Below are 20701 nucleotides of genomic sequence, written 5' to 3'. Positions count from 1 at the left end.
TAGACATGCCTGAGGCTGTGCTTGTTGCACTTATTTATCCTTCTTCACGTACTCCCGTTTTTCCTCTAAGGAGCTCAGTGACGGAGAAAAAAATATCTCCTTTTATCTTCTTCGCACGAGGATAGACATTAATCACATGTGAAGTGACTGTGTTCTGAAATGGGGGACAAAGGTTCTGCTGCAGAGAACTTTACCTGTTCATGGTGGGGCCCTGCCCTGCTATCTGGTTTGGTTGCTACAAACAGATTGGAAATTCTGAATACTGTTTCAAAATGGCTAACATGCTCACGGAAACATTCCCCCCCCACACACACACACATTCAGGCTTAAAATGGAATTACACCTCCAAAACGAAGAAATGCTGTGCTCCAAACTCTAAAGATATTCGGTTCCCCTGTAACTTTATGGGTGGAATTTTTAATGTCTAACTGGGGTACCAATCACATATTTGAATAGGTTATTTGAAATTAAGATAGCTTTAAAACCAGGGCTTGCCAATCAGATTGCGCTTGCTGATCAGAAGGTCAGTGATTCGAATCCCCACAACGGGATGAGCTTCCATTGTTTGGTCCCAGCTCCTGCCCACCTAGCAAGTTCTAAAGCACGTCAAAGTGCAAGTAGATAAATAGATACTGCTCTGGTGGGAAGGTAAACAGCGTTTCCATGCGCTGCTCTGTTCGCCAGAAGCAGCCTAGTTATGCTGGCCTCATGACCCGGAAGCTAGCTGCGGACAAACGCCAGCTCCCTCGGCCTGTAGAGCGAGATGAGTGCTGCAGCCCCAGAGTTGTCCACGACTGGACCTAATGGTCAGGGGTACCGTCACCTTTTAAAGCCCCTTTTGCATTTAACTTTCTACGGTTTTTTTTTTTCATCTCAGAGGTGTATTCTCCACTTATATTTGCTGTGAATGCTCCAGTTTATCTAAACCAACTCTTTTACAGTGTTTCATGTGGCTTCTAATTTTGTATTACCTCAATGTGGGACAGCAAAAGGAGCAGCTGCTGTGTGGCCATACCAAGTAAGCTATGTTGAAGGACTCAAACTACTGGGGTTCATGTCAGATGAAGGAAGGTTGTCTCCACTTGGCTGCTGCCTGTCTGACTCCTATCCTCCACTCAATGAATTCTCACCCATTATTAAGAATAGATTGGTACATCATACCACTAAAAAAAAAGCTAATTATTTAGAACAAAAAAGAAACAAAACACAAAAATATTGCTCACAAACCGTTTATATTATCCCCATTGATTTTTGAGCTGCAGTATGTAGTTGACTGAAAAACTGTTTTTTTTTTATTTTTAATGTATTTTAATTCAATTATCTGTTTTTTAAAAAAAACATTGCAAACATTGCACCATCTCAGTAAGGACACTCCTAGTTCATGCACTTGTCTCTTTGAAGAACTGTTCTTTCCCCTTTAGAAGTATTGATTTAGCTGTATGTCAGTTGATCGAGATTTACAGTGCAACCAGACATTCACTCCGAAGTCTCACTCTGTTCCAGGTAAGAGTCCGAATAAGTGTGCATATGCTCGCTGCCGTAAATGATTACTCGATTGACACTTGTGCATTGTGACAACCGTACAGACTCCCCGCCCCCTTCATTAGAAACTTATAATTCTATCATGCTACACCTAACAAGTAGGTATTCTGAGCATCCACAGAAACGCTGAAGAGAGGCTGCAGACGCTGGGAGACATGTGGCCAACCATGTGGAGCTAGATCGGCGCACGGCATTGACGTCACGCTTGCGCTCCCTCTCCCCAAAGGGACTACAGTCTCATTGTCCTATAGTAAAACGTCCACTTTCCATTTGCAGCGGATAAAGTCCTCCATTTGCGGGGCATGAGGGGTATAAAAAAATATAAAGTACAATATCCAGATTGAATAATTAAAATATGCGCATTTATGAATACAGCGGGCGAGTTTAAAGGCTCTCTTCCATTGCGGTGCTTTAAATGAACCATGTCTCTTTTCTTGGGGAGGAAGGGGGGGTATAAATTCAATAAATGAGCAGGTACGAAAGAAGCCAAGCGACCATGACTTTTTGTTTTCCTGATACGACAGCTTTGTCTAAATGCCTACGAAAGGCAGAAATCGATGAAGATGCAGGAATGAGCCTGTGCCGCTCGAAGCTGCCTCGATTTGGAAGACTGCAAGAGTGCCATTGACAAGCTTCTGTTTGCTGCGGGGGGTTGCTAGCACTGTTTTCGCCATTTAAAAAGAAGAAATATGGCAGGGAAAGAGAACGGACCCTTCAAGACCAGCGGGCCGAGGTTCAACAGGTACACCCTTCCCTATCACGGAAACGCACTACTGCGCCTCTTCAGTTTTTCTTTTAAACGGTGGGGGAAGCACAATCATTTCCCGCAACCATTTCTAACCCAGCCTGCTTCGTTCTCACAATACGCGTGTCCCCTCTCTGGCCCCGCCCCTCGAGGAGCCTAATCGGAACCGGAGGTGGGAGCCGCGCGGAGTTCCGTTTTCTTTCTCCGTCCCTTTGACCCCTCCTTGCCTTGTTCTGTCCGGACGCCTGCGAGGCTCCTACTAGAAGCCGCACTTTCGCCGACGTCCTCAGGATCCACGGTGGCTCCTGCACCGCGGTGCGTAGCGATGCAAGCCGCCCTCCGGCCCGGGAGAACCTGCAGCGGTGCAAACCCTGCGCTGTCCGTCGGAGAGAACTAGAGGAGAGGAGGGTCCGCGGGGCGCCTTGTCCAGGAAGAGGCGGCCGTGTATAAAAGCGACGATGAGGTGCTGGCGCCTCGGGAGCCTGCTGGAGGTGCGCGCTTCGAGCTGGGAGAGTCGGGCTGCTCTCGCGGGCAAGCAGCCGCGGCCGCCCTCGAGGGACACGCTGGGCTTCCCTCGGGTGGGCGCTCCAGAGACCTGCAGCGCCCACCCGAGGGAGCTGCAAGGGGCGCCGCTGCTGCGCGCGGGGATCGGCTCCGTAGGCTCGAGCCGCAGAGCGCTTTCTAGCTCCGCCGGGGACAAGGATGGACGGGACGAGCCCGAGGGACCGCCGGCCGGCTCTGCTGCGGCTCCGGGGCCGGCGGTCGCTCGGAGGCGCGCGTGGCACAGGTCGCTCTCTCCCTCGGAGAGGCTGAGCCAGCTGGTCCAGCACGGGGAGCTCCTTTCCCCGCCCGTCGTAGAGGAATCCTCCTCCCCTCCTTTCGCCGACGTCGTTCCCCAGGAGGAACTCCAGCCGGATCGGGACTCTCCCTCCGAGGAGCTCCGGGACGCGCCTTCCAAAAACGCGCCCTTCCAGGTCGGGGATCTGTTCCTAGCGGAGAGCCGACGGAGGCGCGACGCCGAGTTCAAGAAGCTGTGTAAACTCGCCGCCGACGGAGTACTGAATAGCACCTGGGGGGCGGTGAAGTACGCCGACATCGTGGGCAAGCTCCCCGGGCAGATGTTCCGGACGTCCACGGGCCACACCTTCCTGATTCGGAGGCCTTCGCTGGAAGAGTTTGTGTTGCTGATGGAGAGAGGACCCACCATCTCGTATCCCAAGGTGGGGGAGCTTTGCCGCCGCCGCCGCCCCCAAGCTGTCGTTGGACTCCCGCTCCCATCAACCCCAGTCGACGTGGCCAATGGGCAGGGATGGCGGGAGTTGTAATTCCAGGGACAGCCTGGGTTGATCCAGCAATAGCGATGGAGGCGCCTTAAGGGGGAACCTGATGATGGCTTGGACCACTTTTTCTCCGATGGCTCCCGGAATTAAGGTTACTAGTACAGTGTTGCAAAATCTAAGTGATGAATGGGGTTACAGGTCAGATGGCAGGTCCCAGAACAAAGGCCAGTGAGAGAGAGAGAGAAACCTGAAACACTGATTACCCTGGTTTTAGAGCAGTAAATCTGGAGATTTCCCGTCTTAAGCCACCACCACCATTAGGTTCAGAATCTAAAATCACCTAATAGCCCCACTGTTTGAAGGGTTTACTAAGATATATAAGTGAAACACTTTGAACACTGTAAAATGGTATATAAGGGCTGAGTAGTATTCTTATTTCCCCATAAGTCTTAGCCAGCGGTTATCAATTTGCTTAAAAAGCACAAATTTGCTATAAAGCACAAGGGCTAAGCTAAACATTTATGTTCTTTGCTCTTTTAACATGTAGGATATTAATGCAATGCTGCTGCTAATGGACATCAGTCAAGGCGACACAGTGCTGGAAGCAGGTTCTGGGTCTGGTGGTATGAGTTTATTTCTATCACGAGCAGGTAAAATATTGTCTGTTGACAGAATCCCAGCTCTCCCACACATTTTAAGAACACAGGAAGCTGCCTTGTATCGGGTCAGATTGCTTGCCTGCCTAGCCCAATATTGCTTACTCTGACTGGCAGTGGCTTTCCAGGGTTCTTCATCTTATGCTATATGTCCCTTTTAATTGGTATGCTTAGGATTTAAACCCAAAACTTTCTGTATGCAAAACATGTGCTCTAGCATTGTCCCCCTTGTCATTATCATGCCCTGAATTACTCTTGAATTACTCTAATTTATTCAAATTCAGTCCGACGTGCTGGGAACTTTAGCTGCTTTCCAGAAAATGGCAGAGCTCTCATTTCATCACACAGGGCTGAAGTCAGAGGAAATGTTGGCATGTGAGAATGGATGCACTTTGGGGCATAGGAACACTCTTTAGGCACTTTTGACACTGACACTTTGGACACTAAATGTGAGAATCAAGCCTTGGTCTGCTGTGCCCTCCTTTAAAATTACATCCTGCCTTTCACTAAGAAGTTCAAGGTGCTGTACATTATTATTATTTATTGAATTTATATACTGCCCTGTACCTATGCCATTTTTTAAAACCACAAACAACACAGGAAAGTGCATTGGACTAAGTGAGTGATTAGTTCAGGGGAGCCAATGTGCTACCTTCCTGGTGGTGTTGGACTGCAGGTCCCTGTCATCACTGCATGCTGGTTGGGGCTGATGGGAGTTGTAATCCAAAAACATAGCAAAAGCACCAGGAATAGCTTTCGATTAGCCTTAGGTTACCCAGTCAGCATCACAGCTGCTTGTAGATTTAATCATGGGCCTTCCTGTCCCAGGGACACGGGTGGCGCTGTGGGTTAAACCACAGAGCCTAGGACTTGCCGATCAGAAGGTCGGCGGTTCGAATCCCCACGACGGGGTGAGCTCCCGTTGCTCGGTCCCTGCTCCTGCCAACCTAGCAGTTCGAAAGCACGTCAAAGTGCAAGTAGATAAATAGGTACCGCTCCAGCGGGAAGGTAAACGGCATTTCCGTGCGCTGCTCTGGTTCGCCAGAAGCGGCTTAGTCATGCTGGCCACATGACCCGGAAGCTGTACGCCGGCTCCCTCGGCTAATAAAGCGAGATGAATGCCGCAACTCTAGAGTCGGTCACAACTAGACCTAATGGTTAGGGGGTCCCTTTACCTTTACTTTCCTGTCCCAGGCCAGGACCAGCACTCTGGTAACTACACCTAGCTATTATCACAAAGTAATTGCATAAATGTGCAGACATACTTCTGTGACCAATACAATCTGCTATCTTGAAGTGCAGTTCGTGCCTTGCATTGTTTATTCTGTTATCGTCAGGTTGAGCTTTCTTTCAGGTGAAGACATTCAAGTCCTCATTCTGGCTTGGAGATCTATAGCAGATATCCACAGTAATGTCTATTAGGTCATATTTGCCTTCCTGTATTAAGAGCTCAATTTCTTCTTGCTTGTTTCCCATCCTCTGTGTATTTGTGTAGAAACAACTGAAACCACGAGTCATTCTTCCACACACTGCTGCTTCTGCCCCACTCTGTAGAGAGTCACCTGCCACCACCACATGTCTCTTCCTTCTCTGCAGGTGCATAGGAATTTGCCTTATACCAAGTCAGACCCTTGGGCCATATAAGCTCAGTATTCTCTACACTACAAGGCAGCAGGCCTTGAGGGTTTCAGACAAGAGTGTTTCTCAGCCCTAACTGGAGATGCCAGGGATAGAATCCAGGAGCTTCTGCATTCAAAGCAGATGCTCCACCAATGGCCCTTCCGCTAAAGCACATTTCAATGCTGTATGTTACAGCTTAAAATTTGGTAGCTCCTGAAAACACCCAGTGGGGGATAAGCAATGACTCTAGGAGGTGAGTGCTATAATAGTATTGCAATTTTATATTGTAAACTAAGCTGTGATCCTTGGATCAAAGGCAGTATAGAAATGTTAATTAATAATAATAATGCCCTACTGCCATGTAAGCTTATAGCCCTGTTAGCCATTATGCTCTGAGTGGTTGTAATATTAGGAAATAAGTTATCATATCTGGTAGGCTGGTGTTTCATTTCCTGTGTCATTTATTCAACTCGGCAGAAATGAAGAGAGCAGTAACTAATTTTGGTTCAATTTTATTTGTTTTCAGTTGGGCCACAGGGACGTGTTGTAAGTTATGAAGTCCGGAGAGACCACTACAGAGTGGCGAAAAAGAATTATAAGAGGTGGCGTGATGCATGGAAAATAAGTCATCCTTTAGAGTGGCCAGATAATGTGGATTTCATTAATGAAGACATTTTAACAGCAGCTGAGGCTTTGAAAAATGTAACATTTGATGCAGTAAGTATCTTTAAATAAAACAACAACAAAGAAACAAAACGGGCACCCTGTTTCTGGAATTATCACATCTCCCCCTGAGAAAAGAAATATATGAGAAAAGTGGATTGATCTTTTTTCAAAGCTAGAAAGCAAGTACTTAGTAATGGTATATTTATGGAGCAAAAAGCTGGTGTAAAGGAAGCCGGTTTAAGTTAAGGTGGTAAAAAGTTACACTAGATTCAAACTTTATTCAGCAGTGTTGTTACTGCTGGTCTAATATCCTCATAGATTTGCATAGAAAACACATCTTTTATATTCTCCTTTAAAGTTTTTAAAAACAGAGTAAGTTCTGTTCTCCAACCCAATTCATTTTTTGAAACAGTGAGTAGAAAAGGCTTCTGTGCAGCCCATAGTTCTCCATTAGAAAGAAACTTGTGAGGGTTTTTAATTGAAATCCTAATAATTTCTGCTTCAGTTTTTAGCTGTGTTTTTTGGTGGTGGTGGTGGTAGGGCAGTTACCGTATTTTTCACTCTATAGGACGCACCCAACCATAGGACGCACCTTGTTTTAGAGGGGGAGAACAGTAAAAAAATCTCCCCCTCTCTGTGCAGCGCCCCTTCAGCGAAGCGGCAGGAGAAACAGAGCCCCTTCCATTTCTCCCCCCGCTTAGCTGAAGGGGCGCTGCACCTTAGCTGAAGTGGCACCTACCCTTCAGCGAAAGGAACCTGAAGCTTCCGGAGCACAGCGGGAGCTCCCGCTGCACTCCGGAGGCTTCGGGCGGCTATCTTTGAAGCCTGGAAAGCGAGAGGGGTCGGTGCGCACTGACCCCTCTCGCTCTCCAGGCTTCAGCAAAAGCAACGCGAAGCCTCTGGAGCACAGCAGGAACGCTCCCACTGTGCTTCGGAGGCTTCGCGTTGCTATCGCTGAAGCCAAGGAGCCTGCATTCGCTCCATAAGACGCACACACATTTCCCCTTAATTTTTGGAGGGGAAAATGTGCGTATTATAGAGCGAAAAATACGGTACTTCTAGTGAGTACAGAGAAAGTATATTGAGATTTCAGTGTTTGCTGGAAGGCAAATAAAAATAATATTATTACTGTTAGTATTAATGGTGATGCTGTTTTGTATTATTGCAACTCACCATGACTTTTCCATTACCTTGATCACTTTCTTTTCACCTTTTAATATAATTTATCCAAATTAATATTCTAATATCCTCATAGATTTGCACAGAAAACACATCCTTTATATTCTCCTTTAAAGTTTTTAAAAATGTATGTTTCTTCCATAGATAGCTTTGGATATGCTTGTGCCCCAGAACGTTTTATCTGTGGTTATCCCAAATCTTAAAATGGGGGGCGTTTGTGCAGTATACCTTGCAAAGTAAGTATTGATCCTGCCTATTTACATGCTCCTTTCTGCTACATGGAGTGATAGCTTCATTAAACTTGCAATGGCTTCATGCAGTTTGTTTATAAATGGTCTTAAAGATTATTATAAAGTACATTTATCCTAACTTCAGATTTCCAAAAAGCTATAATAACTGACAGACACAAATATCTTGGTCCGATATACTGTTATTTATAGTGGACTGAGACTGAACCTTCCTCCTTGTCCTCCCTCCTTTTCTTATCTCCCTTTGCATATCAAGCTTCAATGAAAAGAATGTGGTTTATTAAAACAGTTTCCTGTAGCATCCAAACTGGGGAAACTGTGACTTAACAAACTGCAATATATTCCTCTAAGCCAGGCACCCAAGAAGGGAAAACAGATCTAAGGCTCTTTCTTAAAGTTGTCTTGACTGAGATCATTGCATCTAATCTGGTTTTAGTATAAATGTTATTGTAATAGACTTTTGATATGCTGCCTTGTGTGCTTCTAAGTTGAAGGGGAAAGGCAAAATATTAATGTTTAGATAGCAACGGGGTTAGTCAGTTACATCATCAGTGTGTCCTAGTTCCTAATAAGTGATAACTGATGGCTATTTGTCATGTTTTATAGTCTCGTTGCTCTTCGGGATAAACGGACTTGTAGTTCAGGCAAGAGAGCTAGTTTAGTAAAAACGTTTGGGCTGGCTACAGTCAAATTTAAATATAGCTCTTTAACCAAGTGAAATACTGCAGTCCTGTGCACACTTACTTGGAAGTGGGACTAACCTCTGAGTGAATAGGCATAGGATAGGTTTACAATACAGTGGTACCTCTGGTTGCATACTTAATTCGTTCCGGAGGTCCGTTCTTAACCTGAAACCGTTCCTAACCTGAAGCACCACTTTAGCTAATGGGGCCTCCCGCTGCTGCCACGTTGCCATTTCTGTTCTCATCCTGAAGCAAAGTTCTTAACCCGAGGTATTATTTCTGGGTTAGCGGAGTCTGTAACTTGAAGCGTATGTAACCTGAAGCGTATGTAACCCAAGGTACCACTGTACAAACTATTATATTTTATACATTTATGCATATGTGAAGATTTATTCACTGGCAATATATATTATTTGAATTCTTCTAAAAGTATCACCCAGGTTATTGATCTGGTGGAAGCCATCCGGACCAGCAAGATAAACCTTTTTTGTGAAAGGATAGTTGAGGTGACACACAGAGATTGGATAGTAATCCCAGCTTCCTGGAAAATTGGTGGCGTTTTCCACAATATGAAATCCAATCAGAAGAAGAACAATGAATCAGCTTGCCATGATGAAAATGAGGAGATTCCTGCTGAACAGAACAAAGATGATGATGGTATGGACCAAGTTCTAATGAGATCTTGTTTTGTGGCAGTCACTAGAATGTTGCAGTCCCACATGCTGTGTCGAGATGTGAACCTTCATGTAAAATACAGCCTGAGCTGACCACCAGCAGACTGTTGCTGGGTACGCAATCTGCTACTGTACTTTTGTCCGTAAGGGCCTGGTATTGGATTCTTCTTTATGATGGTGATATTCAATGTTGAGCAGGTGAAATTTCCCTTCCTTTCCTCTGTCCTTCAGCCTCTATGGGCCCCCCAAATCTGCTCCAGGGAATCACCTGGATCTCTGGAGCATATCTGGGGGGCTGCAGAAAGGAGGAGAGTAGAAATCTGTTTCACTCGTGAATGGGCACAACTGAATATTGTCCATTGAGATTTCTAGCCTACCTTTCTAGTACCTTTAAAGTAAAGGTAAAGGTACCCCTGCCCGTACGGGCCAGTCTTGACAGACTCTGGGGTTGTGCACCCATCTCACTCAAGAGGCCGGGGGCCAGCGCTGTCCGCAGACACTTCTGGGTCACGTGGCCAGCGTGACATCGCTGCTCTGGCGAGCCAGCGCAGCACACGGAACGCCGTTTACCTTCCCGCTGGTAAGCGGTCCCTATTTATCTACTTGCACCCGGGGGTGCTTTCAAACTGCTAGGTTGGCAGGCGCTGGGACCGAGCAGCGGGAGCGCACCCCGCCGCGGGGATTCGAACCGCCGACCTTTCGATCGGCAAGCCCTAGGCGCTGAGGCTTTTACCCACAGCGCCACCCGCGTCCACTACTGTATTGTCTTTGAGGAGTGAGGACATATGAGAGAGCAAATATCTAGAGAAAAGAAGTGGAGAAGGGGTTTTCCAGAAGTGGGAGGGAGAGGAACAACAAATGGGTTCAACATGGAAAAGAATGTCCTGAGGTAGACTTATTTAAAGCAGAAACTGGAATTAAGAGTGTTGCACAACAACTTTCTAAATTTTATTTTAACAGCTCTCATTTCTGATGAGACAAAACCACCATATATTGCTAGACCTTACCCTTGGCAAGTGGGGCACACAGGTAAGAATGGCTTGGCAAATATTTTATAAGATATACATTTATTACTACTATTTTTTCATAAGCACTATTACCTTTTCAAAGAAAAATGGAATTAATGAATAAATACTTATGCTTTCCGGCTACTTATGTGTTGTATCACTAATGCTGATGTTTTATTTTCCTTCCAAACTAGCCTTTCTTGTCAAGCTGCGGAAATTTAACCCGGCATACCCAAATACTACTTCAAATGGTATATCCTAATTTGAAGATTGCACTTCACCAGGATTAAAATTGTAAATTATATCATTGTTGTTTATGCAATTTAGGAATCCACAACTTTGATTTATGTTGACAATATTTTTGATACTAAAAGTTTCAGCAAAATAAAAAACTTAAAAGAATAAATCATATATTGTGAAATGTATTTCATTCAGACAATTAATTGTGCTTCCTGATAATTTCTTAAGTTGTTGGCTGAAGTATGGTTTTTTTATTCTTCATTTCCAGTAAACCAGTCCATGGCTTTATCTTGACACGTGCAGCTACTTTTTCTTCCTTTGTTGGTTAGATGTTTGCAATCTATGAAAAATTAGGGAAGAAATTCACATTGAATGTATATGGGATTACAGTGCAGTTTGTCCCAGGTAACGTGATGTTCTTATTGTGTTCTATAGGATGGGTTACACTTACAGGAGCAATGGATAATTAATGTAGGATGAAAAATATCTGTTCTCCATCTATAAACAAAGAAAAGGTTGTAAAGTGGCTTGCCATTGAAATGCTATGCTTGTTCGGGAGCCATCTGTTGTTCTTCCCTACAGCTGGGTAGTTGAATCCTTACTTAGTAACTGCTGTATTGCCCCACAAACTCACTGTGAGTGACAGATGCTACTTCATTGCCAACTGCTGAGTTCATCCCATCATTTGTACATAAAGAACTGACAAATCAGGATCCTCTTACAGCAGTGCTTTTATACTAACAACAGAAGGTGTCACCCTACATTTGTTTAGCACTATAAATATAAATCTGAATTAAAGGAGTCACCAAGAAGTCAACGAGGAGGAGTGTAGAATTGCTCTCTTAGAACTAGAGGGGATCGCTTTAAAGCAAAAAGTTGATCACTTTTGATAGACACTGCTTGATTATTCCATGTAATACTACATATCTTACCATGCAGTTAGGTTCCAGGGACAGTGTTCATCAATTTTTTATTTTAAAAAAGTATATCCAGAAAAAACCCACATGCTTTTAACATTTCTTTTCACTTTCCCAGCACTACTGTTTGTAGGAGAGTCAGTTTCGCTTTTAATTGAACTTACAAAACTCAGCTCATATTTGATGTAATTTGCTGGGAAACTGAGTTGAGTGGCTTTGAAAAGGGGCTATAAAGTAGCTAGGCTTAGATTTTTCTTGTAGTTCATTTTACAAAATCTATCATTAACCAAATTCACAATTTAGAAGGGAAGGGAAGCATTCTATAAATGACTGAGAAGGAGAGATAGAACAATCATAAGGACCAGGGACAGAGAGAAGCTTCCATCCAGGAAAAAGCTGGAATGCAAACACCACCACCAAAGGATGCGGGTGTGATCAAAACATTATGCCCAGAACTGTGATTTATGTACATGTTGCACATATGACAATGGTTTTTCTCCATCAAGGAGGCTGTAAGTAACTATGACCCACCTACGAGGCTTAAAGGATGTAGATTCAACCTATACACCAATAGCAATATTGAGTATACCTAAGCAAGTTTCATTAAATCAAGGACACTGACTTCTGAGTGACACAGCTAGGGTTGGGCTGTGAAGGCAGCATAAATAAAATTACTTCAGCGTTTACCATACCATACCTTGTGAATAACAGTGCAGAGATGGCTCAGGTATTTTACCAGCTGGAAGAGAGTCATGCAATCCCTGAGGTATATGTTGTTCCATCATTTCCAGTGTGCCATTGGAGGAAGAGGAGGATAATCCCAGCCGTATGTATCTTGTCTTTTTCCCACAAAGCAAACAGTCTGTAGGTGTGGCATTGGGTCCTCGAGGAAACTGTACTCCATCTCTGCTATTGTTTCTTGTAGCTCCACTATGATGAATAGAACGCTCCCGCTGCCATATATAATGTGTCGAAGCTATAGCCATTACCTGTGTTTAAAAAAACCAAAAAACCGAAATGGAGCTGTTATCAGAACAAGCAAATAATGCATAAAAATCACAAAGGATCATTAGTTAGTGTTGTTAGCTTTCTTAATTGCTAGTAAAACAGTTACAGAGCAGGGAACAGGAATGAGCTGCTATTTATTGGACTACTTTTTAAGATCCTGAACAAACCACTTTTCCACTTCTGGGAATGTTAATTAGGCCTAACTTAGAACAAAAACACATTTTTTCATTTACTAACGTCTATCCAGATACACAAAAGACTAATAAATTACACATAATTAAAGCTGTTAATTTTTTCAAATTTTGATTATCTATTTTAATACATGTGTAAACAATGTGCGACTTGATAAATAATGTAACATTTGATAGATAATACTAATACATTAGTATTTTAGCATTTTTACATACACATTTGGTTTGTCATTTAACTTCCATGAAAATGAAACGCAGCTCCTGTCTTTAACTGTGGGGAAAGCAGACTACTGTACTACTTTATATGCAAAAAACCCACGAACTATTCTGTAACAGAAAATCTCTTGAGACAGTAAGGCTTCTAAGTCTATGGCTTCGGGTTTATGCACGAAGGAAGAAGATTTAAAGCTTCTATCCCTTGTTCATTTAAACTTCTTTTATTGTTTCGTCCAAACTTGGGAAACATGGGTTTAAAACTAGTAAATTTGAATCTCTCTTTGCATATAAAGAGGATGGGGGAGCATGTGAACCCAAGGCCCATGATTGTAAGAATAAACTACAGTTTGTCATTGCATCTGTACTAGGCCAATTTCTTAGTGGTGAAATTAGTTTTATGATGGGTAAAGCAGACAGGCAAAAGAACAGGCCTGCTGATCAAAGGCCTATTTGGTCTAGCATCCTGTTTCCCACAGTTGCCAGCTAGGTATCTCTGGGAAATTCACAGAGAACCCCAAATACTGTAACTTTTCTTTGTAGGGGATCTGATGCATTGCAATTACCTCCATTGGTACTATGAAAGTCTCCATTCTATGGTTTTATTTTAATTTTCTCCCATTATCCTGAGTAAAAATCAGGAAGATTTTTTTTGTAAATGTGTTTACCATTGCCCTGCCCCAAACTAATGTTTTTATTCACAATCCTGATTATTCTACTAAGTAGCAACCCTTTTCACCTGAGTTTGATGGTAATCCATTAATGGGAAAGCTGGCTGTATGGTACCATAAAGGTCTTTTTCGGGAAGAAAAACAGCATTAAAAGTATGCTGTTTGATAACTGGTTTCTTGCACTTTGCATAGTTAGCCAAAAGTAAGTTCACTGATTCTAAAGGTGCTTACTCCCAAATAAGTGTGAATACAACTGCAGACTTGGTCAATTTTAATGTATTTTTTCTGTTTAATTTACCAGTGTAAACATTCTCTATGAATGGTTTCATATTTTCCAATAATTACTAATGTCATTATTTCTGATAAGGGAATCCCCTTTGTTTGAAGGTAAATAATTTGTTGGAATGCTTTGAAAGCAAAGTATCAATCAGCAGTTAAATTGAGCCACTCATTATAACTGGGTGGATAATGTTTACCAACAGTTCCTTTATATAGTTTGGTGAAAAAATAGAAAGAGGCTTGTTACAAAACAGAATCTGCCTATTAAAATTCATTTGCTCTTTCTTGATGCATATAAAATATACCCGCCTTACCTCCTCACAGCAGCGTCTGCTTACAATAGCCCTATAATCCATCTTGCTCCAGAGTTCATCCCTTTGAATTAAGAAATCAGGGAAAAGCTTTCTCCAGGATTTTCCTAAAGCCCATGGGAAAATCTCATATTTTGACTCTTCATCATCTTCTTCAACTGTATTTGCCAGGTACCTACAATGATGAGGACTATGACTCACTTAAATATGGTTTTGATCTCATTTGTATACCGCTAAGTCTTCTCCCTCCTCCTTTTCTTTGGTATTTATATACATTCCAAAGTGCTGAAAATTTAGTTTGGACAAATGTTACCAAATGATTTTTCACCAGATGAAAAGATGGGCACACAATTAAGAATGCTGAAAATCTCAAGTTTAACATATAGAAAGCATGTTTCTACTTCTTAAAAGGTTTGAAAGTGTGTGGGCAGTGCTTAATGAAGTATCATAAGCCAGAGTGTATGCTGAATATCATTTTTTCTATTATGCAGTGGGTGGGATTCTTGTCCCTCATGGATAACAGAAACAGAGCAAATGGGGCAAATTAAAGAATACAAGAAAATCGTCAATTTTGCATAATTTATACAGGTCAACCTCTCTCAGCATAGAATTTCAAATTATCATGGTAGAGAATTTTGATACACATTTTTTTAGCATGGAACAGAGGCTTGCCAAAAGTTTAAAGCACTGAATTTGTGAACAGCTCAATGAAAATAAAGAGTCTGAACATTTAGGAAGGTGTTTTGTTTGGACTATTTTGTACACATATCAGGACAGTAATTGCATGCAACGTATAATGTTTTATATAGCTATAACATATGGCTTTATACATTGGGGAACATGTTTGCAATATAAAACAAAACTCCAAGCAAATCTACTGAAGATGAAATGTAAACTTTGCTGGAAACTTGCAAAGGTTTCCTGGAGATCTCATGCCTTTTTTCATGATGTAATATTTCCACAACAGGGTTGAGCAGCATGACTGCTATGGTTGTAGAATTTCAGTTCTATTGATTCAAAAATGTTCAAGTATTAAATAATATTATGTACATACATACTTTTATGTGCATGCCACATTTCCACAGTTCAAACCATTCTCAAGGAGGCTTACTATATGAAAAAATACATAACTACGACATAACAAAAGTAGTCATAAACAATAAATAATTAAAAAAATTCCCAACCAAAGCAAACTATTTCAACATATGTAAATCACAACAATATCTAAAATGAAGATTTAAAAAACCCAACAGCAACAATCCATGGCAATCAAACTCTCCAAACAACACCCCAGCTGAAGAGTCTAGTCTTACATTAACTTACGTTCATCGTATTCTCATTAATTTCAGTAGGAAGTACAGGTGAATGCAGTTTCATTGTTAAACTGCCCAGAATGAACCTTTTGAAATCTACGGTATCTGCATCACTCGAACTCAGGACGCAAGGGAGAAATGTGCTAAGAGGAAGGCACACTTGGCAAATCCACAGCACGATCAACTCTCACCCAGAAACCTATGTCCCCACCGTGGAAGGATGTGTGGATCCAGAATTGGCCTCCACAGTCACTTACGGACTCATTGTTAAAACCGTTTTTATGGAAGACAATCTTACTCGGCTACGAGTGATCGCCAAAGTAGAAGCATAGGGGATACATTCAAAGGTGGCACCTGGGAAATAAAAGCCCAGTTGATTCTTATGAAGGCTTTGTGCTGTGGTGGGCTTTTCTCCCTCAGCAGCCTTTATTGGGCGGCGGAGGGGGGGGGAGCTTTTCAAATAAGGAGGATGCTTTGTGAGACAAAAGTCTTTATCTGCAGAAATCAATGACAGTTTAACAACTAATAAACTAGGTTCAACGGGTAATTTAACACCATAGTCTTGGCACCTGCGTATTAATCTCCAACATGCTATAAGCTTTCAAGAGTCAAGACCCCATTCTAAAGAAGTAATTGATGGTGCAGGAAGGCTTATTTCTAACTTGACTGTTATCTCAAATAATAAACTCTTAAGAAACCTCTGACACATTTTAATTGTAATCATAATATTTGGAAAATACTTACAGAGCTACAAAGAAATTAAGCCTGGTGTGTTCGTTTATACTGTAGCCAGCTCGCTTGAAATAAACAAAAGTCATTGCCAAAAGGTACTGTTGGAAAAGGTAAAATATCAATTTCTGGCTATTATTTTTTCTTAAAATGACTTAACATTTCCCTAAAATATATTTTCACCAGTAGGGAAAAGCATATACTTCATTTTCATTAATTGAATCTGGCATTAACAGTACAGTCCTCATATTTTAGCTGCAATATATTAATGTGCAGTGAAAGCGGGATTGTGAGCATAACAACTAGTAGAAAATATATAGTTGTATCCTCTACCAAAGAGGCAGAATTGGGAGCCAATGGCTTCTTAACAAGGGGAAATAGGTCATTCCTCCAAAAACATTTTCTAGTACACCTTGTGTTCCATACATCTGACCAGAAAAACAGCAGAGATTCATGAAGCTCACAGTCTCAGCAGATTAAGTGTGATCAAACATTTTTGCAAGCAGAGTTTTTAAAAATGCCTTGCTCATCTAGGAAGCTTGTCCCACTGAATTCACTGGGAACTTCCTAGTAAACAATTTTATTTAATCAAAAAAGCTTTAAGTGAATCATGTTGTTTAAAACAACAGCATAGGTATTAAGATAAATGGAACATGCGCTGGCCTGTAATTGAAACAAAATCCTCAATTTCCTCACCCTTAAAGTTTCACAGACTTTCAAGACAACACCCAGTTTTACCTTGTCTGAAATTTTACAGCAACAATCCATCCACAAGAAATCTTGAATCAAGTCATCATCTGTAAAATAAGCCAGCTGTGACATACACAATTATATGCAAAGCTCAAGAAGCATTAATTCAAGACAATCCTTTAACAAATTTAAATAATTTGCTCTTCCCCTTCCAAGCAAATGGAAGCAGAACTGTTTCTCACTACTGACCTAGAGGATTACTTGCCAGAACATTTGAGCGCAGAGGTTATTCTGACCAGGCTGCTTTCAGATGGGAGTTTATTGTGTGATGGGTACTCCTCATGCATGCAAATTTTTTACATCATAGCAACATGTCAGCACATATTCCCTGTCCTACACCTTTAGTCTAAATTTACCATACCTTTCTGGGGGAAATCCAATAAGTTTTTTTAAAAAAAATCCAATGACTCATTTGCGTTATTACAATATTTAGACCCCATCTGGAGGCATATTAAATTAACAGATTCAATAGAAGCACTCTCTCAATTCTCTAATGGTGATTTTCTGCACCCTCCCCTGCTGTGTCCTAGGCTCCCCCTAAATGTTCTCTGAAGGGTTTCCCAACCTTCTGGAGCAGATTTAGAAGAGGGTCAATCTGCAGTGCAAGGGGTACAAGTGCATGCCAAAAATGGTCTCCTCATCATTCCACTGACTTTTTCTTCCATCTACAAAGACATCTGTAGGCAATCACCACTGGATACTACCCAAATAGTCTAGTTTATAGTACATTATGCATGCCAGTATCTCATGATGACCATCATGATGTAGTGAAGTCAGTCTTGAGTATGGCTCAGTAAGATACAGTTTTAAGCTCCCATATACCCCTTCTAGTTTATAGGGTAATTTCAGGTTAGTCTTGACAAAATGTCTCACATAAAGGCATTCTGGACACAACTGCTTTTGAATGTGAAGTTCTACACACATATACTTGGTTCATTTTACAAAACGATTTATAAAGGAACCTACCAAATAGCTTAAAGAAAGCTGTCATTTCCTGACGCTGAATTACAAGACATGAACCTTTTGGCCGTTTTGACTTCTTATTGTTAATGTTTTCCCCATAGGTCTCCTGGCTATCTTTAAACTTCGGTCGTTTAAGACTAAGAGCTTTTTTTTGTTGATAAGATCTGGATGCACTTGATTTAATACGAACAGTGACACTGGGAGGTGTCTGACAGCAGCTCTGATTATGTTTCATTTTTCTAGATGAAGTTACCTGTTAAAATAAAAATTAAATTATTAGCTGAATTGATAATGCATGAGAGGCATTAATCTCTCTTCTCCAGTTTTACTTTCAGTATTATGAGAAATTTTATTTAATAGATTTTTATATTCTTTCCCATTAATTTTGATATTACTTCCTGCAAGTTGTACTATGTAATAGTACTGTACAGGCATTAGCCCCACTTTCCCAAGCACTTGCTATCAACAACTTTGCGGGTGTCAGGAATTTTACTTTCTGCAATATGGCAACCCTAAGATAGTGTAAATGGTACTATTTCGTTGTTACAACCAGGCCTTGCATCCCTTTTGATGTCACATGCTTCACTTTTCTACCTATAGAGGGAATGCCTTTAAAATATTCTTATTTCTTACAACCAGCACCCATGACAGTTTGTGAGTATGGGAATACAGGAACCTGTGCACTTGGCAATTTGCCTTCTCTTCTTTACAGAGTTTCTCCTTTCTGCTTCACTCTACTTTGCCCCAGCCCGTTTCGCAAACCTACACAGCAAATAAATATGGAGTGGCCATGACCGACAGATCAGAACAAGGTCTAATTGTTCCTGGGCAGAGTCACTAGGGTAGTCTATTTTAATTGGGTGAAAATGAATGCTTATTGGATGGACTCTAAATATTCACATTTGAAAAATGATTAAATTGGTTATTCACACACTGCAAAAATGTCACATAACAGCGACTCCTGAAAGCAGTTTCACGACATGCGAAGCTGGTAAACATGAACCATAGTATTTGAATCTATTACTTCTGTGGGTCGTCCCCCACCTCCCACCTTGCACACTTCTCCCTTTGATTTCTAAGGCTGGTAAAAGGGGAGGAATTTCAGCTTGCCTGACTCGAGGTGTTCCTGCCCAAATATAACCTTTTCCCACCCACATACCCTTTCGTATGATGGAGCTGGACATTCCTTGCCAGTGTGCAGCAGGAGTCTGTATCTCTCACTCCTTGTACTAGTTTTCAGTGCTGGGGATTATCAGGGAAATTCATTATTGGTTTTTTTCACCATTGCCTCCCCCCTGGAAGAAAACCACTCCCCTCTATCTGAAAAGTTCGAAACCTGGTTGCCCTCCTCCCCTCCAAAAACAAATGTTTGGAAAGCTTAGAAACAAGGAAGTGGTGTAGGCACAGGTGTCTGTCAACAGCACAAACGGAGCCTCACATGCAGATTAAAAAGCCTCACAGGGGCTCTCCACCCTTTCTGCACAACATCCCTTAATGGTGCTCCAACAGAAAACTGCATGAGTGGAAGTGGGAATATGGCAGCGATTTGTATACCGGCCTTACCATTTTATATGAACCAGCTCCATTCGACCTTTTGGACCTTTCAGCAGGGGTGGGGGTGGGGAGGAATAAAAGAGGGGGGGGTAGAACCGTGTTATGTAAGCCACCTGCAAACTCATATTATCATGATTATATTTAAAATGGCTGCCAGGAGCTGTGAGGATAGTGATAGCAGTCATGTTTTTTTGTTTTTTTACAAACATCCCACAAACACCCATAAACATCCTTCCATATAAAGAACATATCAAACGTGTTACCTTGTATCCATCAGTGCTTATAAGTACTTCTGCGGATGCAATGCCCTCCTTTTTTGAGGGTAAATCTTTTGCTTTTTTTATTTATTTTCAAGAGCAGGATCCTTTGGCCCAGAGGGTGGAGCTAGACACAGCTCTCTCCCTCTGGCTGAAGGATATCAGTGCCATTTATAAAGCAGCATTACAGCAGAATTTCCTCTACAAGAAACTTGTTGTATGTTGTGCTTGTTTGAAGAAGCCCTATCTGTTGTTATAAATAAAAGATTATCCCTGCTGCCACCTTACTGCTTCTGCTGCTGCTGCGGTTGACGGAGGCAGCAATGCTGTGAAGGGACAGAAAGTACTTAAGAGCGGCCTGTTGCTCCCTGAAAAGAAGCAGTATCATTGTGGCATTCCCAAGAATCCTACAAAGTCAGTCCAGGCCTTTTGTTTCCCTTCATGAAAATCTGTGAGCCAAAGACTGAACTAGGATTTGCGGCTAGTGGCACCCGGAAACATGAGCTATCAGGAAAGCGCGACAATTACCTCAGGTTATATGCAACCTGCATGGGGAAAGAAAACAGGCTGGATCACAACCTCTCGCCACCAATCAAAAAATCTCCTCAGACTGACATTTTCATTTGCTGTAAGAAGGGGTCTCAGCATCACCCAGGGCAAGGAGCCACCCCCACAACATCCAATCAAGACACAGGCACAAGAAGCCTTGGCCAATTAAAACGCAAGGGACTGAACAATCCGCTCTGGTAAGCAAAGGATGCCCTAAAGCGCTAGGCCAGAGGGAGAAAAGGCATCAGCCAATCAGGGGGAAGCGAGCCTTGTTGCTAAGACTCTCAAAAGCTTCCCTTTTGGAGACACGTGAGTGAGGAAGTCTGGAAATCACATAGAGCCATCCTACTGATATGTAATAAATGTGCTGTTGTTTTTTACTTGACGTATTTACAGGCTACCTTCCATTTCATCCCCTCTCAAGATGGCTTCCAGCATATAAATTTAGAATGTATA

General features: G+C 42.1%; 2 protein-coding genes across 4 annotated transcripts; one reads left to right on the top strand and one right to left on the bottom strand.

Moving 5' to 3' along the window:
* Positions 1–2559: 2559 nt before the first annotated feature.
* Positions 2560–10834, top strand: TRMT61B (tRNA methyltransferase 61B). The gene is made up of 7 exons (XM_053382976.1): positions 2560–3507; positions 4115–4217; positions 6370–6560; positions 7833–7924; positions 9050–9276; positions 10254–10322; positions 10495–10834. Exons 1-7 carry the CDS (start codon positions 2746–2748, stop codon positions 10560–10562), a joined length of 1512 nt encoding a protein of 503 aa, XP_053238951.1. The 5' UTR covers positions 2560–2745; the 3' UTR covers positions 10563–10834.
* SPDYA (speedy/RINGO cell cycle regulator family member A) lies at positions 10211–20681 on the bottom strand. 3 transcript variants are annotated; one of them, XM_053382977.1, is made up of 8 exons: positions 20225–20681; positions 19449–19485; positions 17889–18138; positions 16911–16969; positions 16188–16273; positions 14134–14305; positions 12155–12446; positions 10211–10880 (listed from the first exon to the last, which is right to left on the bottom strand). In XM_053382977.1, the coding sequence occupies exons 1-8, from the start codon at positions 20245–20247 to the stop codon at positions 10792–10794; spliced, it is 1008 nt and encodes a 335-aa protein (XP_053238952.1). In that variant the 5' UTR covers positions 20248–20681; the 3' UTR covers positions 10211–10791. The 3 variants fall into 3 exon arrangements, with proteins under 3 accessions (XP_053238952.1, XP_053238955.1, XP_053238954.1); XM_053382980.1 differs by lacking the exon at positions 19449–19485 and adding an exon at positions 19045–19127; XM_053382979.1 differs by lacking the exon at positions 19449–19485 and having other exon boundaries at positions 20225–20602.
* Between the last annotated feature and the right edge of the window lie 20 nt (positions 20682–20701).

The sequence above is a fragment of the Podarcis raffonei genome, chromosome 3 (genome assembly GCF_027172205.1).
Source record: "Podarcis raffonei isolate rPodRaf1 chromosome 3, rPodRaf1.pri, whole genome shotgun sequence".
Lineage (NCBI taxonomy): Eukaryota > Metazoa > Chordata > Lepidosauria > Squamata > Lacertidae > Podarcis > Podarcis raffonei.
Note: the sequence above shows the minus strand (reverse complement) of the source record. Positions and strands in the feature narration are given on the sequence as shown.

Coding starts and splice junctions, on each gene's coding strand:
- TRMT61B (XM_053382976.1), top strand. CDS start 2,746: ATGAGGTGCTGGCGCCTCGGGAGCCTGCTGGAGGTGCGCGCTTCGAGC. Junction 6,561..7,832: donor AAAATGTAACATTTGATGCA/GTAAGTATCTTT, acceptor TTTCTTCCATAG/ATAGCTTTGGATATGCTTGT. Junction 9,277..10,253: donor ACAGAACAAAGATGATGATG/GTATGGACCAAG, acceptor TTATTTTAACAG/CTCTCATTTCTGATGAGACA.
- SPDYA (XM_053382977.1), bottom strand. CDS start 20,247: ATGCAGGTTGCATATAACCTGAG. Junction 18,139..19,448: donor GAGCTGGTTCATATAAAATG/GTAAGGCCGGTA, acceptor TTATTTTAACAG/GTAACTTCATCTAGAAAAAT. Junction 10,881..12,154: donor TCTGCACTGTTATTCACAAG/GTATGGTATGGT, acceptor AATTTTTCATAG/ATTGCAAACATCTAACCAAC.